The sequence below is a fragment of the Notolepis coatsorum genome, assembly GCF_963971535.1.
Source record: "Notolepis coatsorum genome assembly, chromosome: 6".
In the NCBI taxonomy this organism is placed as follows: domain Eukaryota; kingdom Metazoa; phylum Chordata; class Actinopteri; order Aulopiformes; family Paralepididae; genus Notolepis; species Notolepis coatsorum.
In genome coordinates, this window is record NC_140170.1 from 31,665,466 (window position 1) to 31,686,753 (window position 21,288).

The window sequence follows — 21,288 nt, forward strand, 5'->3', positions numbered from 1 at the left end:
GGCTATGGGTCTAATACACCCGTCGCTTATCAATGAGTTGCTTGCAGTCAACATGTTCTAAACGGATTGTTTTTTCATCAGTACATTTCCGTTTTATACCGTTTTGAATACGAGTATAGTTTTGGAGATTTCTAGAAAAAAATCAGATTCCGCAGGAATAGCCCTTTACTGGAATACACACAACACGTTGTCATTTTCCGGCTGATTTATGAATAGTTTTCAAATAAACGCTAGATTATCGATAGTATATGTGTACTTATGCACGTTAGAGAAGCGGGCTGAAAAATCTATTATCTATGCCGTGCCTGGCGCTAACGTTACGCACACACTGTACACTGATCGCCATTCCAAATATCGATCGCGTTTATTTATCCAACGTTCTACCTCGAAACACATAATCGACGCTTCTTCCAGTGCCCTCAGTGGATGCAATGGTATCAGATTTCATGCCTCAGAAGTCCAATGTGGACCCCGGAGTTTTTTTTTCTGATGCATTCCCATCGACTCCATTCCAATGGGTGCAATACCATCCGGGAGACGATAGGGGGTGGTATTTGCCCTTTTCGAGCTCAGAGTCATTCCCAATGTTAACGTGAGGCTGGATGGATGAAAAATGAATGGATATCGTTAATAAAAGAAATAACGATTAAATAATGAGATTTCTCGTCATTGGCACTCAACGCATGGCGGCCAACAACGAGATTTCTCGTCGTTGGCACCCAATGTGTTAATACGGACTGTATTGATCTATTTATGACTTGAAATAAATCCCAGCTCGGTACCGGGCCCGTCGGGTTTAATCGCCAAAGCAGGAAAGCCGTTCACGCAAGGACAGTTTCTCAAGGATTGCATGTTGAAAGTCACTGACATTTTATGTAATTTTTATTTTTATTTTTTTAAAGACTTTGTTCCAAAATATCTCCCCATCACCGAACACAGTGGCAGAGTGGATTGGCTAGTTATCTGGTAACATTACGATTTATTATTAAAACAACAAAGACAAATTTGACTGGAGAGGAGCTCAGAGGACCAGTCCAGACCAGCAGCAGTATGTTAGACTGAAGAGGAGCTCAGAGGATCAGTCCAGACCAGCAGCAGTATGTTTGACAGGAGAGGAGCTCAGAGGACCAGTCCAGACCAGCAGCAGTATGTTTGACTGGAGAGGAGCTCAGAGGACCAGTCCAGACCAGCAGCTTGACTGGAGAGGAGCTCAGAGGACCAGTCCAGACCAGCAGCAGTATGTTTGACTGGAGAGCAGCTCAGAGGACCAGTCCAGACCAGCAGCAGTATGTTAGACTGGAGAGGAGCTCAGAGGACCAGTCCAGACCAGCAGCAGTATGTTTGACTGGAGAGGAGCTCAGAGGACCAGTCCAGACCAGCAGCAGTATGTTTGACTGGAGAGGAGCTCAGAGGACCAGTCCAGACCAGCAGCAGTATGTTTGACTGGAGAGGAGCTCAGAGGACCAGTCCAGACCAGCAACAGATACAGGACCTGCTGACGCAACATAGAGTCCGTTGATTTTTTTCCCCCTTTGTTTTTCTCTTTCGGACATTGCGCTCGTCACCAACGCAAGAGACACCGGGTTCGAATCCGGCTGTCAGCGTTGCCTCCGGCTTGGGCCGGCCGTCATACTAACTCAATTGGCGGGTGGGAAGTCGAAGGGTGGTAGTCTGGTCGTTGTGAACTGCGACTCCTACAGGTCGGTTGGGGCACCTGCACAGCAAAGTCAGGAAAAATGGCGGGGGCAGTGTGAGCCTCCCACACGTTATACCTCGCCACTGAGAGTCCGCGCTGGCAGGTGAAAAGATGTGACAGGCTGCCTCCACATGTATCGGAGGGGACATGTGATGCAAGGCTTCTATCCTCCCTACAACCGGCCAGTGGGGGGCATATGCGAGCAACGATCAGGACAGGGGAGGGAGAATTGGCACGAGAGGTAAATTGGGATGGGGAGAAAAATCACAGAAAATCTCCTCTGTTCTGTTCCTACAATAATAATAGACACGACTTCACAGGACAATAATAACACTAACAATAACAATAAAAAACAATAATGAACTGAACAGGTGAACGTAATTGAGAACGCGTTCATTCTCAGCGCTGTATAATTGCGTTCAAAAGTGCGTTCATTCTCAGCACTATATTATAACGGCGTTCAAAAGTGTGCCAGATTTCATATGCCTTTCAGCCAAAAACCCAGTTAAAACACACCGTAAACAGGCTTTAAAATAATGCTGAAAACCACCCATTCTGGCAACCGCTCTGGGCGGAGCTTCGGGGAGTCTGGTAGTAGAGCAGCAGCACTCGCACTCTCAGAAGGCGCTGCACTCGCTCAGAGTCTCTAAGCGGCGTCGGTGTACAATATGAGCATTTAAAAGAGTTTTAGTTAAAGTCAGTAAATGTTTTGCACTTTGAATATTGAACTTTGAGGTACAACCTTAGTTTCATACCTCAGCCTGGTTCCTACCTCGTGTTGTGTTAGTACAGAGTTATGTCGGCACATGTTTATATTTGCCCAACTACTTTCACTTTTGGTACTTTAAGTATATTTAGATTATTATACTTAATAAAGACCATTCAAGCAGCACGTTTTTCCTCATGTTTTTGAAAATATACTGTAGAGATGAAAGCTGCAGCTGCTACTAGTGTGGACTGAATGGGCGACAGCAAAGCGTTATGCAAATGCCAGTATTCTGTGGTTCTATTATGGGTTGTGGCAATACATTTGACAAATAATAGCTCGCAGCAATGTATTGAAAAATAACTATAAATTAGTTCATTTTTGAAACCATAAACTTTAGTTCAAAATTTTGAATTATGAACTATGAACTGAACTAGTTCATTTTAAAATGTGTGAACTGAACTAGTTCATGTAGAAAGTGAACTGTCCCAACACTGGAACGCAGAGCTCAGCTGCAAGTAGAGGGAGGATGACACTCCAGGGAGGTCATCAAAATCTCTTGGGTCCTGAAATGCTCCAAGGCCGTTTTTATCATATATATATTCCAAAGTATGAACTCCCCTCCTCTCCCGTTGGGGATTATTAACACTTTCGCGGCCAACCACGCATAAATACGTTATTGGGCGCCGGCGGTTAACGGCCAAAAACGTATATATACGTTTTTGGATTGTTTTCCCTTTTTTCCGATTTTAATATCCTATTCAATGTCAGGGACCTGTATGTTGCCGTTAAAAGGCATACTGGGACTCCGAAGGTGCAGTACCGGCCAGATCCTGCTAGTAGGCAGTATCGAGAGTGCAGTAAACCCTGTTCCAGACCGGGTGCTACGTTTAAACCGCTCCGGACAGACTTTTCTAGTAATGGGAAACCTAGGGCTTCACCCGATCGCATTAAATCATTTTCGGGACCCCCGATCCATATGTTGTGGTGGGTTATGTTGTGGACCAGATGGACATAGGATGAACCAGATGGCGATCAAATAATTGTAATATTCTTTTTGGAATACCACCGACCACAGGTAAGGACAAATTTCAGCTTGATCGTGTAAGGTCATCATACCCATCCCCCTGATCGGCGTGTGTTGTGGTAATAACAAATGATGTTACTGGCAATCAAATAATCAGAAACGACCCCCCCCCCCCCCCCCTTTCATGCATTCATGATGAAACATAATACCTATGATTAGGGATGGGTACCGAATTCGGTACTTTTGAGGTACCGAACCGAAACACGTCGGTACTACCGAGTATCGAATCAAGTGAGAAACCGGAAAAAAAAAATTTAAAAAAAAAATTTTTATTCATTTTTTTTTAACTTTTTTTTTTTTTTTTTACTTTTTTCTTTTCATGTCAATATGAAATTACCTAGGATTTGACTTGATTCAACAACAAAGCAGTCGGAGCAATGACAAGCGAAAACTGTCGAAATTGTAGTTATTTGAAGTTTGGATTTTTTTTTACGACTGAGGTAGGTAAATTAAATTTCTTGAGACTAAAGTACCGAAAAAAGGTACCGTTGGGTACCGGTATCGATTCACAGGTACCGGTACCGGTATCGGTTCAAATGTGAAAGGTACCCATCCCTACCTATGATATAGATTTTATTTGAAAATAGTAGCGGGTCCAGGGACGAAACGCCAATGGTTTTAGTAGAATTCACGTTGCGCCCTGTAGCCGGCATCCCAGGAATTAGCCTGGATCATTCCAGAATTATACTTATAATTCACCACGGGATAACGTGTGAACGTATTCATGAAAAAATTTATTCTTTTTTGCATATTGAACGGAAGATAGTTACTGTCAAATGACCATGGTGTTGTATCCATAGCTATAATATAAAATATAGATTTAGCGCTACAAACAAGGTGACGCACAGTGAAACTATGTAATGGAAAGCTGGCCCAGCTATAGCTAGATGGGGAAATCAAATGGCCGCGAATGTTTTAACAGGTTTGTGCCCAACAAGTTGGTTATGAAAAATTGGAGAGTCGAGGTGCCATGGGCATTTAACCGCACAGGACCTCTCTACATTACGCCATGTTTGAATCAGGTGGGATATGATCAGTCTATATCGTAACTGGCATTTTGATATAGGGGTGTTGGAGTATACTACATCCTGCAGTCTTTGTGGTGATACCGCTGCTGCTTCTAAGGAGCGCCATGACACAGCAACTTGAGGGTCCAGCCAGTTTATCAGGGGTCTAGCGAAAATGACCTTAAAGTACAACTTAAAGTTGTGGATTGCCAAGCCCCCATCCTGTTTCCTACGTTGAGTGGTAGTTCTTTTGATTCTCGGGCGTTTATTATTCCAAATAAATGTAGATATCATAGTTTGTGTCTTGCGCCAGTGATCTATTGGAGGAGGTAGGGGAGCATTGAGCTGACAGAATGTATCCTGGGCAGTACGTTCATTTTGACTGGATGCATGGGCCTGCAGAGAGTTAGGAAGGCTTGGCCATCTATTTAGATGTTGGTGTATTTTATTATATGTGCCTGTGAAGTTATATTGAGTTGTCTGATTCAGTGTGGGGAAGCTCTCTATGCCTAAGTACTTAAGTGTTCAACTATGGGGATGTCAGCCGGTAGCTGCACCGCGCTGGCCGACTCATTCAGAGGTAGACAAGCTGATTTGGGCCAATTCATTTTGAAGCCTTGAATTCATCAATTATCCTGAGTAAATTTGTGGCCGATTGGGAGGGGTCTTTAATGAAAAGTAAAGTCATCCGCATAAAGAGCAATTTTGTGTGGTGTGTGGTGTGTTTGTCATAGGGGCGATTTCTTCTGTTTGTCTAATAAACTGGGCTGATGATTCGAGAGAGAGCGCGAATAATCGGGGTGTAATAATTGTGTTGATCTGTCCGACCGGGTGGCCTGTGGAGAGGTAAGGCTGGGATCAGGAGGATGATCAGGATCCTACCCAGGTTCTGGATGTCTCCCCTGGGGGGGGGCCCAGCAACAAGCCCCCTCCTGGATGAGTGGTGCAGGATGATTCAGGCTGTGCTCAGCCCAGCAACAAGCCCCCTCCTGGATGAGTGGTGCAGGATGATTCAGGCTGTGCTCAGCCCAGCAACAAGCCCCCTCCTGGATGAGTGGTGCAGGATGATCCAGGGAGAGGCTGTGCTCAGCCCAGCAACAAGCCCCCTCCTGGATGAGTGGTGCAGGATGATCCAGGGAGAGGCTGTGCTCAGCCCAGCAACAAGCCCCCTCCTGGATGAGTGGTGCAGGATGATCCAGGGAGAGGCTGTGCTCAGCCCAGCAACAAGCCCCCTCCTGGATGAGTGGTGCAGGATGATCCAGGGAGAGGCTGTGCTCAGCCCAGCAACAAGCCCCCTCCTGGATGAGTGGTGCAGGATGATCCAGGCTGTGCTCAGCCCAGCAACAAGCCCCCTCCTGGATGAGTGGTGCAGGATGATCCAGGCTGTGCTCAGCCCAGCAACAAGCCCCCTCCTGGATGAGTGCTGTGCTCAGCCCAGGCTGTTAGGAAAAGCAACAGGACATTAAAGTGCTTTATCGAGTTGCTCACCACCGCTGGCTAGACTCCTGTGGTCCTAATGGCTCTGATCAGCAGGGTAGTGAGTTATCTGGCTCTTTATGCCATAAGCCTGAACGGCCTGCAGTAGTCTAGAACAGCGTTGGTTGGTCTGTCTGTCTATGTGCCCAAAAAAGTAGACCAATTACAGCTGATCACATGGTGAAACAACTAGGGATGCACCGATCCGATATTGGTATCGGTATCGGCCGCCGATATCAGTAAAATAGCTGGATCGGGTATCGGTAAAAAAAAATATATATATCGGATTTTTTATATATATATATATATATATATATATAATACGAAATAAAATAAGAAATAACCATTCAGTACATTTATATCTGTGTTAATTTGTTACATTTAGTTTCACTAAGTTAGGAAAGTAATGTTTTAAGTCGAGCCTGATGTTGCCTTGCTGCACAAAAGAATGATCCCAGTCTCTTCCACACAGTGACAGTGAGGCACACCGTTTATTAATTGAATGAAGTTTATTTTCTGTCTTTGTTTACAACAAATCAAAAACACACTTGTGATCCTTTACAATTCAAATCCCCGCGAGTCATATCCGCCGGCGCCCAGTATTGTGAAACTCCGTGTAGCAGTGTTTGCGTCTGCTGTAAAGCACTACAGAGCGTCTATTTTGCGAGCCGATATAAGTCTGTGCAGTTTTTTCCCCGCAACGGGTCAAATGCATATAACAGGCGTTGCATCGTCGCCATTCCTTTATGCCAACGTCGCGTTAAATATCTAAATGAACGTCGCGTTGGCTGCTTAAAAGCTAAGCAGCTAACCGTGAGAGAGAACAGGAGAGTGAAGAGGGGACTTGGAAGGAGGAGGGGTGGGGGCTGTGGGGGACTGTGTGTGTGTGTGTGTGTGTGTGTGTCTGTGTGTGTCTGTGTGTGTGTTAAAGCTCAATATATAAAAACAAAAGTGAACAGGAGGTCTATTTGTATTAAAAACAATAGATTGTTTTTCATTTAAATGTCTGGAAGAGCTCAAAAATAAATACATCAATTGATATTTCCGTAGCCTTTTTTTAGTTGATCTAAATGTGACTGATTGTGTTAAATGGGCACATAATATCGCCTCATATCGATCGCAGGCACCTGAATTGAATCGTATCGTATCGTATCGTGGCAGACTTTGTGATATCGGCAAATATCGTATCGTTGTCCAAAGAATCGATATCGTATCGTATCGTGATGAAACTGATGATTCCCACCCCTAATGCACATACATAGCTAGTTAAATATCACAACTTGTGTCATCATTGGTCATCATTGGGGGAAACTAAGTGCTGCCTCTCCGCCGTCCCCGCTACACTCGGGACCACTACACTAACGTTATAGATAGCTAACGTTAGCCTATAGCTAACGTCATAGAGGGCGAACGCTAACTTACGTTTGCAAACAAAGCTAGTGTTATCCAGTTGACATTACAGATCATAATAGCTATGATAACGTTAACGAGGTGAGCGTAGGGGTTAGTCAGAGTGTAGCGGGGACGGTAGAGAGAGGCAGCACTTGATTTGCGTGTAACGTTAGTCAATAACATTGAGCAAGTTACAGGGCGGCTAGGTGGTGTAGTGGGCAAGGCACTCACCACCAGTGTGGAGACGCTAGGATTCGCGTGTTCGAATCCAGCTCTCCACATTGTTTTCAGTTTAGCTGGTCGTCCGCAGTAATACACATTGGCCGTATTACGGGGAGGGAAAACTGAAGGGTGGGGATCGAACGTTGTGAACAAGCGACTCCTACAAGTCGGTTGGTGCGCCTGCGCAGTAGAATCAGGAAGTGTCGGGGGCAGCGTGAGCCTCCCACGCGTTACTCCTCGACACTGAGAGATCGAGCTGCGCAGGTGAAAAGATGCGACTGCTGTTACCTCAAGTACCGGAGGGGACTTGTGCTATGTATGACTTAGTCCACATTGCAGCCGGCTTGTGCGAGGCAAGAAACAGCGTTCGTGACAGGGGAGGGTTGAATTGGATGATACGAAATTGGGATGGGAGAAAATATAGAAAAATGGGAGAAAAAGTGGATAAAAAAAAAAAACATTGAGCAAGTTACATGACCGGCACTTCGGCCCGGGAGTTAGGAGAACGCTCCCCTGTACTCTACTACGGTTCAGATTAATACAGGAAAAGGTAAACATTGGGGGCTTGAGTCCGGGATATGAAAATAAATCCTGATTTCATCTGTGAGTTGTAAACTGTATGGAAACGTGAAGTTAGCTCATGCTACTGGAAAACGGACGCCTCGTCATTAAATGAACTGAGTTAAAAATGATGACGCCCCTTTTTTGTTTACCACGGTTGATGCGGTTGTCTGTTCTGCATCCGCGGGTGACTTGACACACCGCGGGGTTGCGGTGATACGGTTACCGTGACAGCCCTACGGTACGCATTCGAACCGTACACCGTTCAATATGACCTCCACTGTTCGGGGCATGTGTGTATTGTTCGATTCAGGGGATGTGCAAAAAAATACGCACATACACACCCAGAGACAGAGAGGCGCTAGCTAAGCTAACTAACGTTAGCCGCTAACCGTGGAAACGCTCACAGCAAAGTGACTCCACATCCACGACACCAGTTCCATTACCAGTTCCATATTATCATGTAATTGTTTTTAATCCATCATTGTAGTAATTGTAATTCATTGTAATTATTAACTGTTATGATATTTGTGTCCTTTGTTAACTCGTCATCACTGTAAATGAGGGAAACCTCAGTGCTTTCACGAGTATAAATAAAGGTTTGAAATGAAATTAAATGAAATTAATGAGGAGGGGGTATATTGACGAGGCTTGACAACAGAGGTTCAAAGATAACTTCTAGGGGTGGAACGGTACGCATTCGAACACACCCAGAGACAGAGAGGCGGTAACTAAGCTAAGCTAACTAACGTTAGCCGCTAACCGTGGAATCGCTTACAGCGATGTGACTCCACAACACCAGTTCCATTAGTGGGGATGGGGGGGTATATTTTGACGAGGCGTGACAAGAGGTTCAAAGATAACTTCACATTTATTGGCTGTTCGTTTATATATCGCTTCATGAATCAGGCTTCTCTAGGTTCCAACGCCGTGTTACTGTTGACTATTTACTTCCTCGTGTGACGTCACTTCAAATACGGCTACCAAGACGCTCAAAACTCAAACCTAATACATCATGGGGGAGGGGGGCTGTATCTCTCTTCACTACATGCAGTGGAAAACCAACAAAAGCGAGTCGAGTCGAGTAGGTACCATGTCCATGCAGTGGAAATGCAGCATAAGAGAATACTTCATAATGTTTCATGCAACTAAAAAGTAAATATATATATATTTAGTACACATGATTTATTAAATTATTTTAAATAACAGTGACACTTTTCTTTTTTGATAAGAAATCCAGCCATATTCCTTTCATTCTATTTCAAAATACTGCACTTTAATTAAAATTTGTGTTTATTTTAAAGAAAGGAAAGACTAGTGCTAGTTGAGCATCATACTTTATGTTGATGGCCTTTGTCTATAATGTGGCCACAAAAATAGAAGGGTTTAATTATTTTGTTTGTTTGCTCTAAGTTAAGACTTTGACAAATGTAGCCTATATTTTTCAGTCAGTTCGGTCAAACATTATTTAAGGCAAACCGCTGTAAACTTTTTTTTACCAAATAAATGAGAAGCATGTTTAAATCAGCAATGCCTCCCCTCTTGTTGTACCAAAATCTTTCCTAGCTCTAACCGTCACTGTCAAAATGATGTGCCTGATGTCAAACTGCCTCATTCTTTCAGTTTTTGCACGACTACGTCCTTGAGAATAACTGAAAAGTTGGATTATATTTAGGCTATATATCTTATGCTGATGTATGGTATTTTGAGTGTTACATTAAAAAAAATAAAATAAAAAAAACGTATACCGAACCGAAAACTGTGACCCCAAAACCGTGATACGAACCGAACCATGGATTTTGTGAACCGTTCCACCCCTACTATACAACAATCACAACAATTTATTTTCTTAAAGTGTCCTTTTCCTTTCTTTAAAGCAGGGCTGTACAGTGCTACGAGGGCCAGCGTTTCCGTTAGCCGGTAATTACCGGTATTTGACTGGCAAAATCTGTTGAAGTCCGACAAATTTAATCTCTCCGGTCATAGTGTCCGGTGAAAATAGTTCCCTCTGGGCACAGTTTGATTATTTGAATTGTATTTGGATGGGCTGGAGTTGGGTGGCCTATGCGATGAACGAAACAATCATTGCGTTTGTTGTCGTTGCTTCGCTCAGCGAGAGCTTGCTGCTGGATTTGCGGAAGGCATGCAGCTGCAGACCCACAGAACCCACCAGCTTTGCTGGCACAGTGCGGTCCCCAGACCTGGAAAGCTGCTCTGCGGGTCTGCAGCTGGATGCTTCTTGCAAACTAACTGCGGCGCTCGCGCTGATATTGTTGGACCGGCTGCTTGGTGGAGCAACGATGAAACGAATGTAATGAATCGTTCGTCGCATGGGCTATTTAATTTTGGCCTGTTTTGGTACGGTTCGGGTGGTCAAGTTGTGCTTGGAGGGAGTTGTTTTCACCGGACATTATGACCAGCACCAAGTCGTTGGGACTAGGTGGAGATATACATCACGCAAACCCACGATAATGTTGCCGTCTCTCTGCCAAATTTCTCAGTTCTTCGCTTGATATAATTAATACAAATGTCCAATATAACGGAATTCGTTAGCTCATAAATGTGATTATAACAGACTGCTGTTTATTAATGTCGGGCCGACTGCCCACAGACACAGGTCTATTTGATTTAAAGTCGGCAGCAGCACGGAGTCTCTGGACTTATTTTATTTGGAATATAATGACTGTATACGCAAAAGTAGCCTAGCTTTAAGTTAAAATATTATAAATCTACATGCCTTGAGGATGTCATTCTTTATATAGCCTGTTGTTTTTAAGCTCAATAAACTCTGACCGGAATTTCTCTCATTTGACCGGTAGATAAAAATCTACCGGACCCTGAGACCGGCAACAATTTTTTCTAACGGAAACCCTGACGAGGGCGTCGCATATTGCCCCTAAAAAAGATTCTGTGTCCCTAAATTTTTCATTTAGAGGCACCTGTGCCCCTAGTGAAAAAGCTTAGCATACAGCCCTGGCTCTGATACTTTGTGCTATTAGTTAGTAGAAAATATTTGGGGGCAACCTTGCGAGTACTGATTTCAACCCTTTCATTCGCATTTCACTCCTTTTTCGAGGAATTTAAACATTGCGAACTAATCTTGTTGGCCATTTTCTATATCTCTCCTCCCTCTGTCTCTCTCCGTCTGCCCGAGGAGCGGGGCTGTTACTTACACACTCGCGCGACTGACACTCACACATGCACATACTGGTACTTGAGAGGTGCAGCTGTCCGTGCTGAAGCAGAGCAGAGCTCATCATAGCTGAGAGAACGAAACATTCGAAAAAAGCATGCATAGCGCGACCTGTGTAACATTAAGTTACACTGCTATCTCCTATATTAACTCATTCAGAGCCACGCCCTTTTGACCATATTAGGGCTAGCGTGCCAACACTGAAGTCAATGGGAGGACGGGGACATTTGCGAACGCTTGAACTATATCTTAAATTATGGCTATCGGTCTAAAACACCCCTCGCTTATCAATGACTTGCTTGCAGTCAACATGTACGAAACTGATTGTTTTTTCATTGGTACATTTCCGTTTTATACCGTTTTGAATACGAGTATAGTTTTGGAGATGGCTAGTAATTCCAGAGAAATTCCGCGATAATAGCCCTTTACTGGAATACACAAAACACATTGTAATTTTTCGGCTGATTTATGAATTGTTTTCAAATAAACACTACATTATCGATAGTATATGTGTACTTATGCACGCTAGAGAAGCGGGCTGAAAAATCGATTATCCATGTCGTGGTCAGCGCTAACGTTACGCACACACACACACTGCGATGGCATCTGATTAACCCAAGACTGGTAACATAGAGTCCTTACCTCACATCAGATGTTCTGCAAAAAGATTAATCCAATTCCTGATCGCCATTCCAAATATTGATCGCGTTTATTGATCCAACGTTATAGCACCGAAACACATAATCGACGCTATTCCGTCCGGCCACTCGCTATCGCTCGCGGGACTCTATCCAGACACCGTGCATATCGATCCGTTGCCATAACTCAATAAACAACATGATTGGACGTATATTAGTATTATACAAACCGGAACTGGATCACCTAGATCAACATCCCATAATAGCAATCTTTTTGCTCCAGTATCATCCCCCATTGCTACGAGGAAGCTGCCATGAGTTATAGCGTTTTTGATTATTATTATCCATACAAACTGCTCTGATCTATATATCACCCATACTACATGAATCATTTAACGTCGGTCATTGCATTATAAACGACCCCCCCCCCCCCCCCCCCTCCGGTCACCAGCAGATGACCAGTCATGACGTTTAGGATCATGTACATGTGACATTTTTAATATAACGTTGATCGGTATCAAACTGCATTTGATCATCTAATATATGCATGTATTCCTATATCTCACGTTCTATGAAATACAGCAGAAAACGATAAAAACATATTTATACTCTGGACGGTATTTTAGTATGAATGTGTGAATGAAAAAGTAAAACGTTCCTACATCCTGAACGATAGATAATTGATGTTGAATGGGCCATAGTAATGTCAATTTAGCAATACAATTTTAAAAGTTATAGCCCTGCAAAGAAGGTGAACATCTCCATAGACAAATAGTGCTGGCAGAGAGGCTACACGGATGAGAATAAGCTCCGGCAGATAAAGGGTTACACGGCTATCGTTAGCAAGCTAAGCATGCATAGCGTGACCCGTGTAATGTTAAGTAACTTGTGTTCCGCGGGGAAAGACCGGTCATCACTGCATACAACTTGGTTTAATCCAAATATCCATTCAGAAACTTTGTATTATGAAATAATTCTGGGATGTCTGACTATTTCCCTATGCCTTGTTTGGTGCGAGTTCAGCTGACACTGTTGACACGCCCACTACGCAAAGCGTGCGCTCTCGCACACACACACACACACACACACACACACACACACACACACACACACACACACACACACACACACACACACACTCCGGTCATGCATCCACTCAACTCATGGAAAATACAGCATCAGGCTATTGTTCTAAAAGTATCTCTACTAATAAAATGGAGTATTGAACCGTTTCTAACAGCTGGGTGGGACATTCTGATTTAAGAACTTTCTAAATAAAATAGAAAGTCCCAAAATAGTTAAATTTATCTGACCGCTTGTATTAATTGATCAAAAAGTAGCCATGTGCAGTAATATAGTTATATAAAAGAATAATAAAGCAATTTGTTCAACTTTGTCAGTGCTGTAAAGTTTAAACCTTTTTAAATCTTAGACAAACAAAACACTTTGCTTTCATGAAATATTGTAAGCCGTCATTTGAGGCTTTATAAAAGCAGCACAATGAACACAAATCTGTCAGTGCCGAGTCCGACCTCATCTTAACACTTTAATCGCCGGGGTTAAATTCATAATTTACCATCCCTCGCCAGCCCTATTTAACATGGAGAAGTTCCCCTTCTTTGCAGGGCTATAACTTTTTAAATTCTATTGCTAAATTGCCATTATTATGGCCCATTCAATGTCCTATATTTATTGTTCAGGGTGTAGCAACGTTAAACTTTTTCATTCACATATTCATACTAAAATATGGTCTAAAGCAGGGGTGGCCAACCCGCGGCTCGCGAGCCGCATGCGGCTCTTTGCCCGTCAATGTGCGGCTCTTCCATCCATAAAAAAAAAGAAAAAAAAAAAATGTTATGTCACTCATTCCATAAGGACGTAGAATACACATTTAATTTTTTTTTAAATGGCCATTTGCATGTTCTTGGTATCTGAATCTAGGGACATATATGGATCAGTGTCAGAAGTGTCAGTGTCTGTTACTAGGCTTGAGTAAATTGTAATGAACCAAAGGAGAATATCAATTATATTTAAAAAAAATTTTATCTTTGACTGTGAATAACACCATGCTAAAATTGACCAGACCTGAAAAATCTGAGCAAATCAATAAAGGGAAGATGATTAAACGGAAGGTTTTGTAAATACAGTACTGAATTCTGCCATCTTTTTTATAATGTAAATTTCTCCACCATTTTATCATATTGCAACACCGTTTTTTGCAAGACGTTCACAGAAAGGTAGAGAAACTAACTGCGTTCCGTTTTATGGCAATAACGTTCAGGTTTGTGGGAGATAATCCCAAAAAATAAGAGAAATAAAAAAAGTTAATCCAGAAGTCAGATGATTGACAGGGGCTGGTGTGAGCTGGTTAGGGTAGTTTTTCTAAATTTGAAAGCCCTGAGTCTCTTCCTTCAAAAGACTACACTCACTTTTGGATGTGCCACTTCCTCCTGTCAATATGCGCCGGTTTCCGACTCAATGCCCTGAGATTTCTATAATCTTATATTTGACTAATAACAGTTAAAATAATTGGTAAACAAACGTAATGCTGAAAATATACACTTTTACTGTATATCTCAGGCTTAAGAGGTTAACCCTGTGAGGCCCAAATTAAAAAGACATTAGCAACTTCAGAGGCCAGAGGGTGGGACATATAAACACATTTACTATCAAATAGCATTGTGAGGCTGAACAACAGGACCAATTGACTATACATGTGCTTAAAGGGGAACTATCTTATAAATGGTCTTTTTCAGTGTTTACCATTGTTTCTTAGCTATATGGACTTATATTACATTTACATTTACATTTAGTCATTTAGCTGATGCTTTTATCCAAAGCGACTTACAAGTTCTGTGCGACAAGACAGCAAGAAGGGTATAACTCTATCAGCTGAGTAACAATGTTCATCAAAGTGTTGCGTGTTACAGTGTAGGTTAGTTTATTAGGACAAGTGCATGACAGGTTAGTCAGGGTTAGATTTTTTTTTTTTTTTTTTTTTTTATCATTTCAGATAATGGTTAATATTAATAGGATCTATGTCTCTAATTCTCATATTGGCGCATTCTTCCAATTCTCCTCACAATATTCACCCTCACTGAACTGAGTCATCTGAAAATGTGCATATCTGTGATGTCAGAGATTTCTCAGCTGCATAATAATGTGGCAGTTGATGTGGCAGTTGGCACCAGGCCACAGTGGTTGGAGCCCAGCCTCAAAACGGCTTAAGATCTTGAGGTAGAAAAATGCGGTTTTTGAGTACTTGATTAGAAATACAAAACAATGCATATTTTTCTTTTGAAAAAAACCTAGGTGTTCCATAGACTCACAGGAATTGTGTAAAAGTGCCCAAATAGTGAAAGAAATAGTAAAATAGTTCCCCTTTAACATTTTTTAAATAAACATTATTTTTTTAAATGGCTAAAAGTGATTTTGTAATTTTGCAACCGTGGGTCTCACAGGGTACTTTTAACCCTGTGAGGCCCAAATAAAAAAGACATTAGCAACTTCAGAGGGTGAGACCTATAAACACATGAAGGTTGCCGTGACTGAAAAAAAAGGTTGAGAAACGCTGGTATATGGTGTGGCTCTTTGTGGTACCACAGTAATTTTTGTGGCTCTTAGTCTCTGACTGGTTGGCCACCCCTGGTCTAAAGTATAAGTATGTTTTTATCGTTTTCTGCAGCTTTCTTCAGAACGTGATTTATAGCCCTAAATGCATTATATTGATGATCAAATACAGTTTGGTAGGAATCTGTGCGAGATAAACAATTTCAACTGGATGTGCTTCTAGAAGTTTCTACGTATCATCTGATGATGACCGGATGGGCGGGGGATCGTTTATAATTCCGTGGGCAGCGTTAGATGATTCATCCAGAGTGGGTCATATGTTCATCAGCTCAGTTAGTACAGAAGACGTTAGAAAATACGTTGAAACTCACCGTGGCTTCCTCGCGCCGCTGGCAGATGAGCGTGGAACAGAATTTTTTCTATTATGGGATGTAGAAATGCCCGATCCATTTCCAGGTTGTATAATAGTATATACGTCCAAATCATGTTGTTTTTTCGAGTTATTTGCACCGATCGATGTTCACTGTATCAAGACGGAGTCTCTCTAACGATAGCGAGTGCCCGGACCACATATGGATGAGCACTACCGGTTCAAAGGTTAATTTCCGGTTGGCGATCTGCAGATCGGCCACCAGATGGCGCTCTTGAACCGCTAGAGAGTTCAGTGGAGCTTTGCAGTGTGTCTCAGGGCTCCGGAAAGGAAATATGGAAAGACGAGTTCCGGCGTTTTCGGCGATTAAAGTGTTAAATAACAAACAGCATTGCTTGTTGTAGTTAACACTTTGATCGCTGATGACGTGTTTAGACGTCATTCCTAGCCATGCTCATTCTGCCGAAGACGCCGGAACTCGTCTTTGATATCAATAATTCAAAAATCTGTGATCGAAATCATATTTATCCTCCGGAGACATGATGTACTGGTGAGCTCCACTCAACTGTCTAACGGTTCAAGAGCGCCATCCGGTGGCCGATCGGCCAAGAGGGAGGGGCGCGCCAAACAGGAAGTGCTCATCCATAATCCGTCCGGGCACTTGCGATCGGTAGCCGGACCCAATCTCAACACACTGGATAATCAATCGCTCGCCCTAACTCAATAAACAACGTTATTTGGACGTATATAGTATTATACAACCTGGAAATGGTTAATCAGGATCAACATCCCATAATCGAAAACTGTCTACTCCACGCTCATCCCCCAACGGCGCGAGGAACATACGGTAAGATCCAGCGTTATTTTCTAACGTATTCCATATAAACTGCTCTGATGACCATATGACCCACACTAGACTAATGGTATAACGTTGCCCACGGAATTATAAGCGCCCCCTCGCCCATCCGGTCAATATCAGATGATACGTAGTAACTTCTAAAACCACGTCCAGTTGAAATTTTTCATCTGGCAACGATCGCTACCAAACTGTATTTGATCATCAATATAATGCATTTGGAGCTATAAATCAAGTTCTGGAGAAAGCTGCAGAAAACGATAAAAACATACTTATACTTTAGACCATATTTTAGTATCAATATGTGAATGAAAAAGTATATCGTTGCTACACCCTGAACAATGGATATAGGACATTGAATGGGCCATAATAATGGCAATTTAGCAATAGAATTTAAAAAGTTATAGCCCTGCAAAGAAGGGGAACTTCTCCATAGACAAATAGAGCTGGCTAGGGATGGTAAATTATGAATTTGAACCATGGCGATCAAAGTGTTAACAAAGAGAGGCAGAGTTGATTTAGCAACAAAAAAAAATCATATTTTTTTTTTTGTAATAATCGAAAAAAAATATTCATATTCGAATCCCATGCCCATCGAACGAAGCTTCGAAGTATTTAAGACAGCCCTATTTCTCAGCGCAGCATTACACAACACTGGGTACTCGTTCCGGACTGATATCCAGAACTTTGCGAGGGCCTGTCCTAGGGCTGGGCGATATGGAAAAAAATCATATCGCGATAACGATATGATAATTTTATTTTATTTCTCGATATCGATAATTATCGAATTGTTATAAGTATAAAAAAAATAATTTTTTTTTTTTTTTTTTTTTAACAACAGATGTATGTTTATTTTGCAGCAATTCTTTGTCATTGCCGCCATCTTTAGTGTTACATCCCCTCACACTCCAGTTCTCAGGCTGCAGCTGGTTTAAAATCTAAAGTAAACCGGCTTCTCTGCTGGCTGTGGCTCCAGAGGAGTTGAACAGTTCTGGCTCTGCTAGTTTATTTTCGATCTTTTGGCGCTTTTTTGGTGGACAAACCACCGCACATGTGCACTGTGACTCGTGACTGGAGTCTAGTTCTGCTAGCACACATAACCTACTGTGTACAGACGGTTTCAAAATGTATTTTAAATTAGAAAGCAAACAAAATAAATGGACAAGAGAAAAAGAAATCTGAATTTGGTCAGTATTGTCATTTGGACAAGCAAAGCCATTACTTTAAGTTGCAGGCAAGAAAGACAAGTCTGTCCACTGTCTCTGGTTTTAAAACTGCCCTGTTGCAGGTAAAAAAATAAAAACGATTTTTCGATTTTTTTTTAAATTTTGATATTCGATATCGATTATTAAAATATATCGCAATATTTATCGTTATCGTTATATCGCCCAGCCCTAGCCTGTCCAGTGAACTTGACTTTCAGTAGCTCGTCACGTGAAAGATCATTGAGCGCTTCCTGCTCAGACAGTGGCCTGCTGCGTCATGCGTAATGAACTAAATCTCCACTGATTATCCTGGAGTGCCACTAACGGAGCTCATTATCTTATTAGCACATTTCTCTGCCAATGGGTTGTTTTTGTCTGCAAGGAAAATCTGCGCTTCTTCTCTTGAGTTAAAACAAGGTGATTTAATTTATTTTGCCCCCACTGTCACCTACCCACGACCCCACTTTGGGAACCGCTGGTCTAGAAGCAGTTATCTGTCTGCAACAATTGTAAAACCAGTTGAATCAGTGAATCTATCCCTGTCCCTCTAAGAGAATATTTTTTTAAATCGTTATGGAACATTAATTGGAGACATGACTACAGAGCACATGCATATGGCAGCTAGCAAGCTTATGTAATGTCTGCTGCCTATGCTATTGTCAGACTATATTTCTTGTTGTTTTGCTCTATTGGATGAGAAGGAAATTAATGGTGTGTGTGATCTGTCCCCGCAGGTTCTGTGAATCTCCGACCAGCGACCTGGAGATGAGGAACGGTCGCGGCAGAGGGAAGAGGATGAGGCCCAACAGCAACACGCCCGTCAACGAGAACAGCAACTCATCGGACAACAAAGGCAGCGGCAGCAGCAAGACGCGCGCCGCCTCCAACAGCAGCAAAGGCCGGCTGGGCAGCAGCCAGAACTCCTCCGAGCGCCGCACGCCCCCCAGCAGCAACGCGGAAGATGTCAAGGCCAGCCCATCGAGCAAGCGGAAGAACAAGCCGGCGTCTGATATGGAGCCCAATTCCAGCTCCGAGGACACCAGAGGAAGCAAGCGGATGCGCACCAATTCCATCAGCGGAGGAGCGTCGGTGCCCCATGCCGCCCTCCATGCCGTCCTCCCCCATGCCGTCCTCCCTATCCCCCATGCCGTCCTCCCCCTCCCCCATGCCATCCACCCTATCCCCCATGCCGCCCTCCCCCATGCCATCCTCCCCATCCCCACCATCATGGCGGAGCCTCCGCTGCTTGACCTCCGCTGCCCCTCGCCCGTCCTCCTCGACTGTCCCCATCCCAGCTGCCCCTCGCCCGTCCTCCTCGACTGTCCCCATCCCAACTGCAACAAGAAGTACAAGCACATCAACGGCCTAAAGTACCACCAGGCCCGCGCCCACAACAACGACGACGACGACGACATCCAGCTGGAGATGGACGGGGACAGTGAGTACGGAGAAGAGTCCTCCCTCCACCCGGATCCCGGCAGCTGCAACGGGGCATCCACATCGCAGAAGGGCTGCCTGTCCCCGGCACGCTCCCTCACGCCCAAGGGCAGGGGCTTCGAGGGCCAGAGCCCGTCCCCCTCCGCGGGGAAGTTTGGCTCCAAGCAGGGGAAGAAGAAGGCGTGCGAGGCCGACCCCGAGGCCATGGACGGCTGTGAGGATGGACCGTGTCTGACGGACGAGGCGAGCAACGATGGGATGGACGACAAGAAGGACGACAGGATGGACAACAAGATGGCCAAGAGGTCGGGCAGCGGGTCAAAGCCAGATAAACTAGCGCAGAAGGGCATGAAGGCGGCTCGTCCCATCGCCCCGGCTGTACTTTCACAGCAGCTCTACCCCCTGCAGGCTACCGGCTTCCCTTCCCCTGGTTCTTCTTCCCCCGCCATGGGCTCAGTGGTGCAGTCCATCCCCAAGAGCCCCCAACTGAAAGCCATCCAGCCCAAGCCCTCTGTGCTGAGCGACCCCACATCTGTGAACCCCGCTCTGGGTGGCTCAAAAGACAAGAAGAAGAAAGACAAGAAGAAGAAAGAGGTGAGCAAGGAGGACAGTCCCAAGGGGAAAGCAGTGAGGCTGGACGAAGGGAAAAGCCCCTACTCTGAATCTTCAGACCCAGGCAGCAGAAGTGATGGACTTCTCAACGGTTCATCCGACCCTCACCAAAGTCGCCTAGCCAGCATCAAGGCAGAGGCTGACAAGATCTACAGCTTCACCGACAACGCCCCCAGCCCCTCCATTGGTGCGGCAAGCCGGGTAGAGAGTGCCGGAGGCATGCCCCAGCCACTCACCCCCCTCCACGTCGTTACGCAGAACGGAGCGGACAATTCCTCGGTCAAGACCAACAGTCCGGCCTACTCCGACATATCGGACGCAGGGGAGGACGGTGAAGGAAGGGCAGAGGGTGTCAAGGGCGTCAGAGAGAGACATGGAGAGGCACCTACAGAAGCCGACCAGGCCGCTCGGGAGGCGGCCAAGAAGGCTCTGTTCCCTTCCCAGCCGCCGAGCAAGGACTCTCCATACTACCCAGAATACGAGACGTACTACTCCCCCAACTACTCCAACCCCAACGCCAGCCCGGGGCCGGCCGCTGCGGTGCCCCCACACGTGGAGGGTGCTCAGGTGAAGGTGAAGAAAGAGGAGGAGTCAGAGTCTGGGGAGGAGGTGAAGGTGAAGTGTGAGCCGCCGGAGGTGAAGCCCGAGCAGCAGCTGCAGCAGCAGCAAGCCTCCGTCATCCAGCAGCGCTCCAACATGTACATGCAGCCTCTGTACTACAACCAGTACCCCTACGTGCCTCCCTACACCTACCACCCGGACCAGGCCTACCACCCGGACCAGGCCTACCACCACCACCTCATGAACACCAACCCGGCCTACCGCCAGCAGTGCGAGGAGCGGCAGCAGCAGGCGGCGGAGCAGCACCGCGCGGCCGAGAAGAAGTCCGACGCAGCCGGGAGGGAGCGGGAAAGAGACAGAGAAAGCTCGGGTAAAGGCCCAGAGGAGTGGAAGCAGAAAGCCTCGGTGACCGTGACTCCCGCCCTCTCTAAGACTCCCAGTCTGACCGACCTGGGCGGCAAAGGAGGCCCGCCCCAGGGGAAGCCCAAAGAGTCCAGTGTGTCCTCGGAGCAGGCCAAGTCGGTCATCATGCCCAAGGGAGAGGACGCTAAGGCTGAATGCCTGAAGATGAAGCTGAGCGAAGGAGGGCATCACGGGATGGAGGAGCCCAGGGCAGGCATGGAGTCCAGGCCCTCCAACATGGAGCAGGCCATGTGGTACCAACAGGTAACTAATGATCCAACATGGAGCAGGCCATGT

At 44.8% G+C, this 21,288-nt stretch overlaps 1 protein-coding gene across 1 annotated transcript in view; it reads left to right on the forward strand.

Annotated features, from left to right (window-relative positions):
* LOC311231144 (zinc finger protein 609-like) overlaps positions 1 to 21,288 on the forward strand; it is a 246,193-nt gene that overhangs the window by 200,729 nt on the left and 24,176 nt on the right. The window contains exon 5 of the mRNA XM_084317648.1: positions 18,714 to 21,255. Coding sequence (XP_084173774.1) covers positions 18,714 to 21,255 — 2,542 coding nt within the window. The remainder of the gene's footprint in view (positions 1 to 18,713; positions 21,256 to 21,288) is intronic.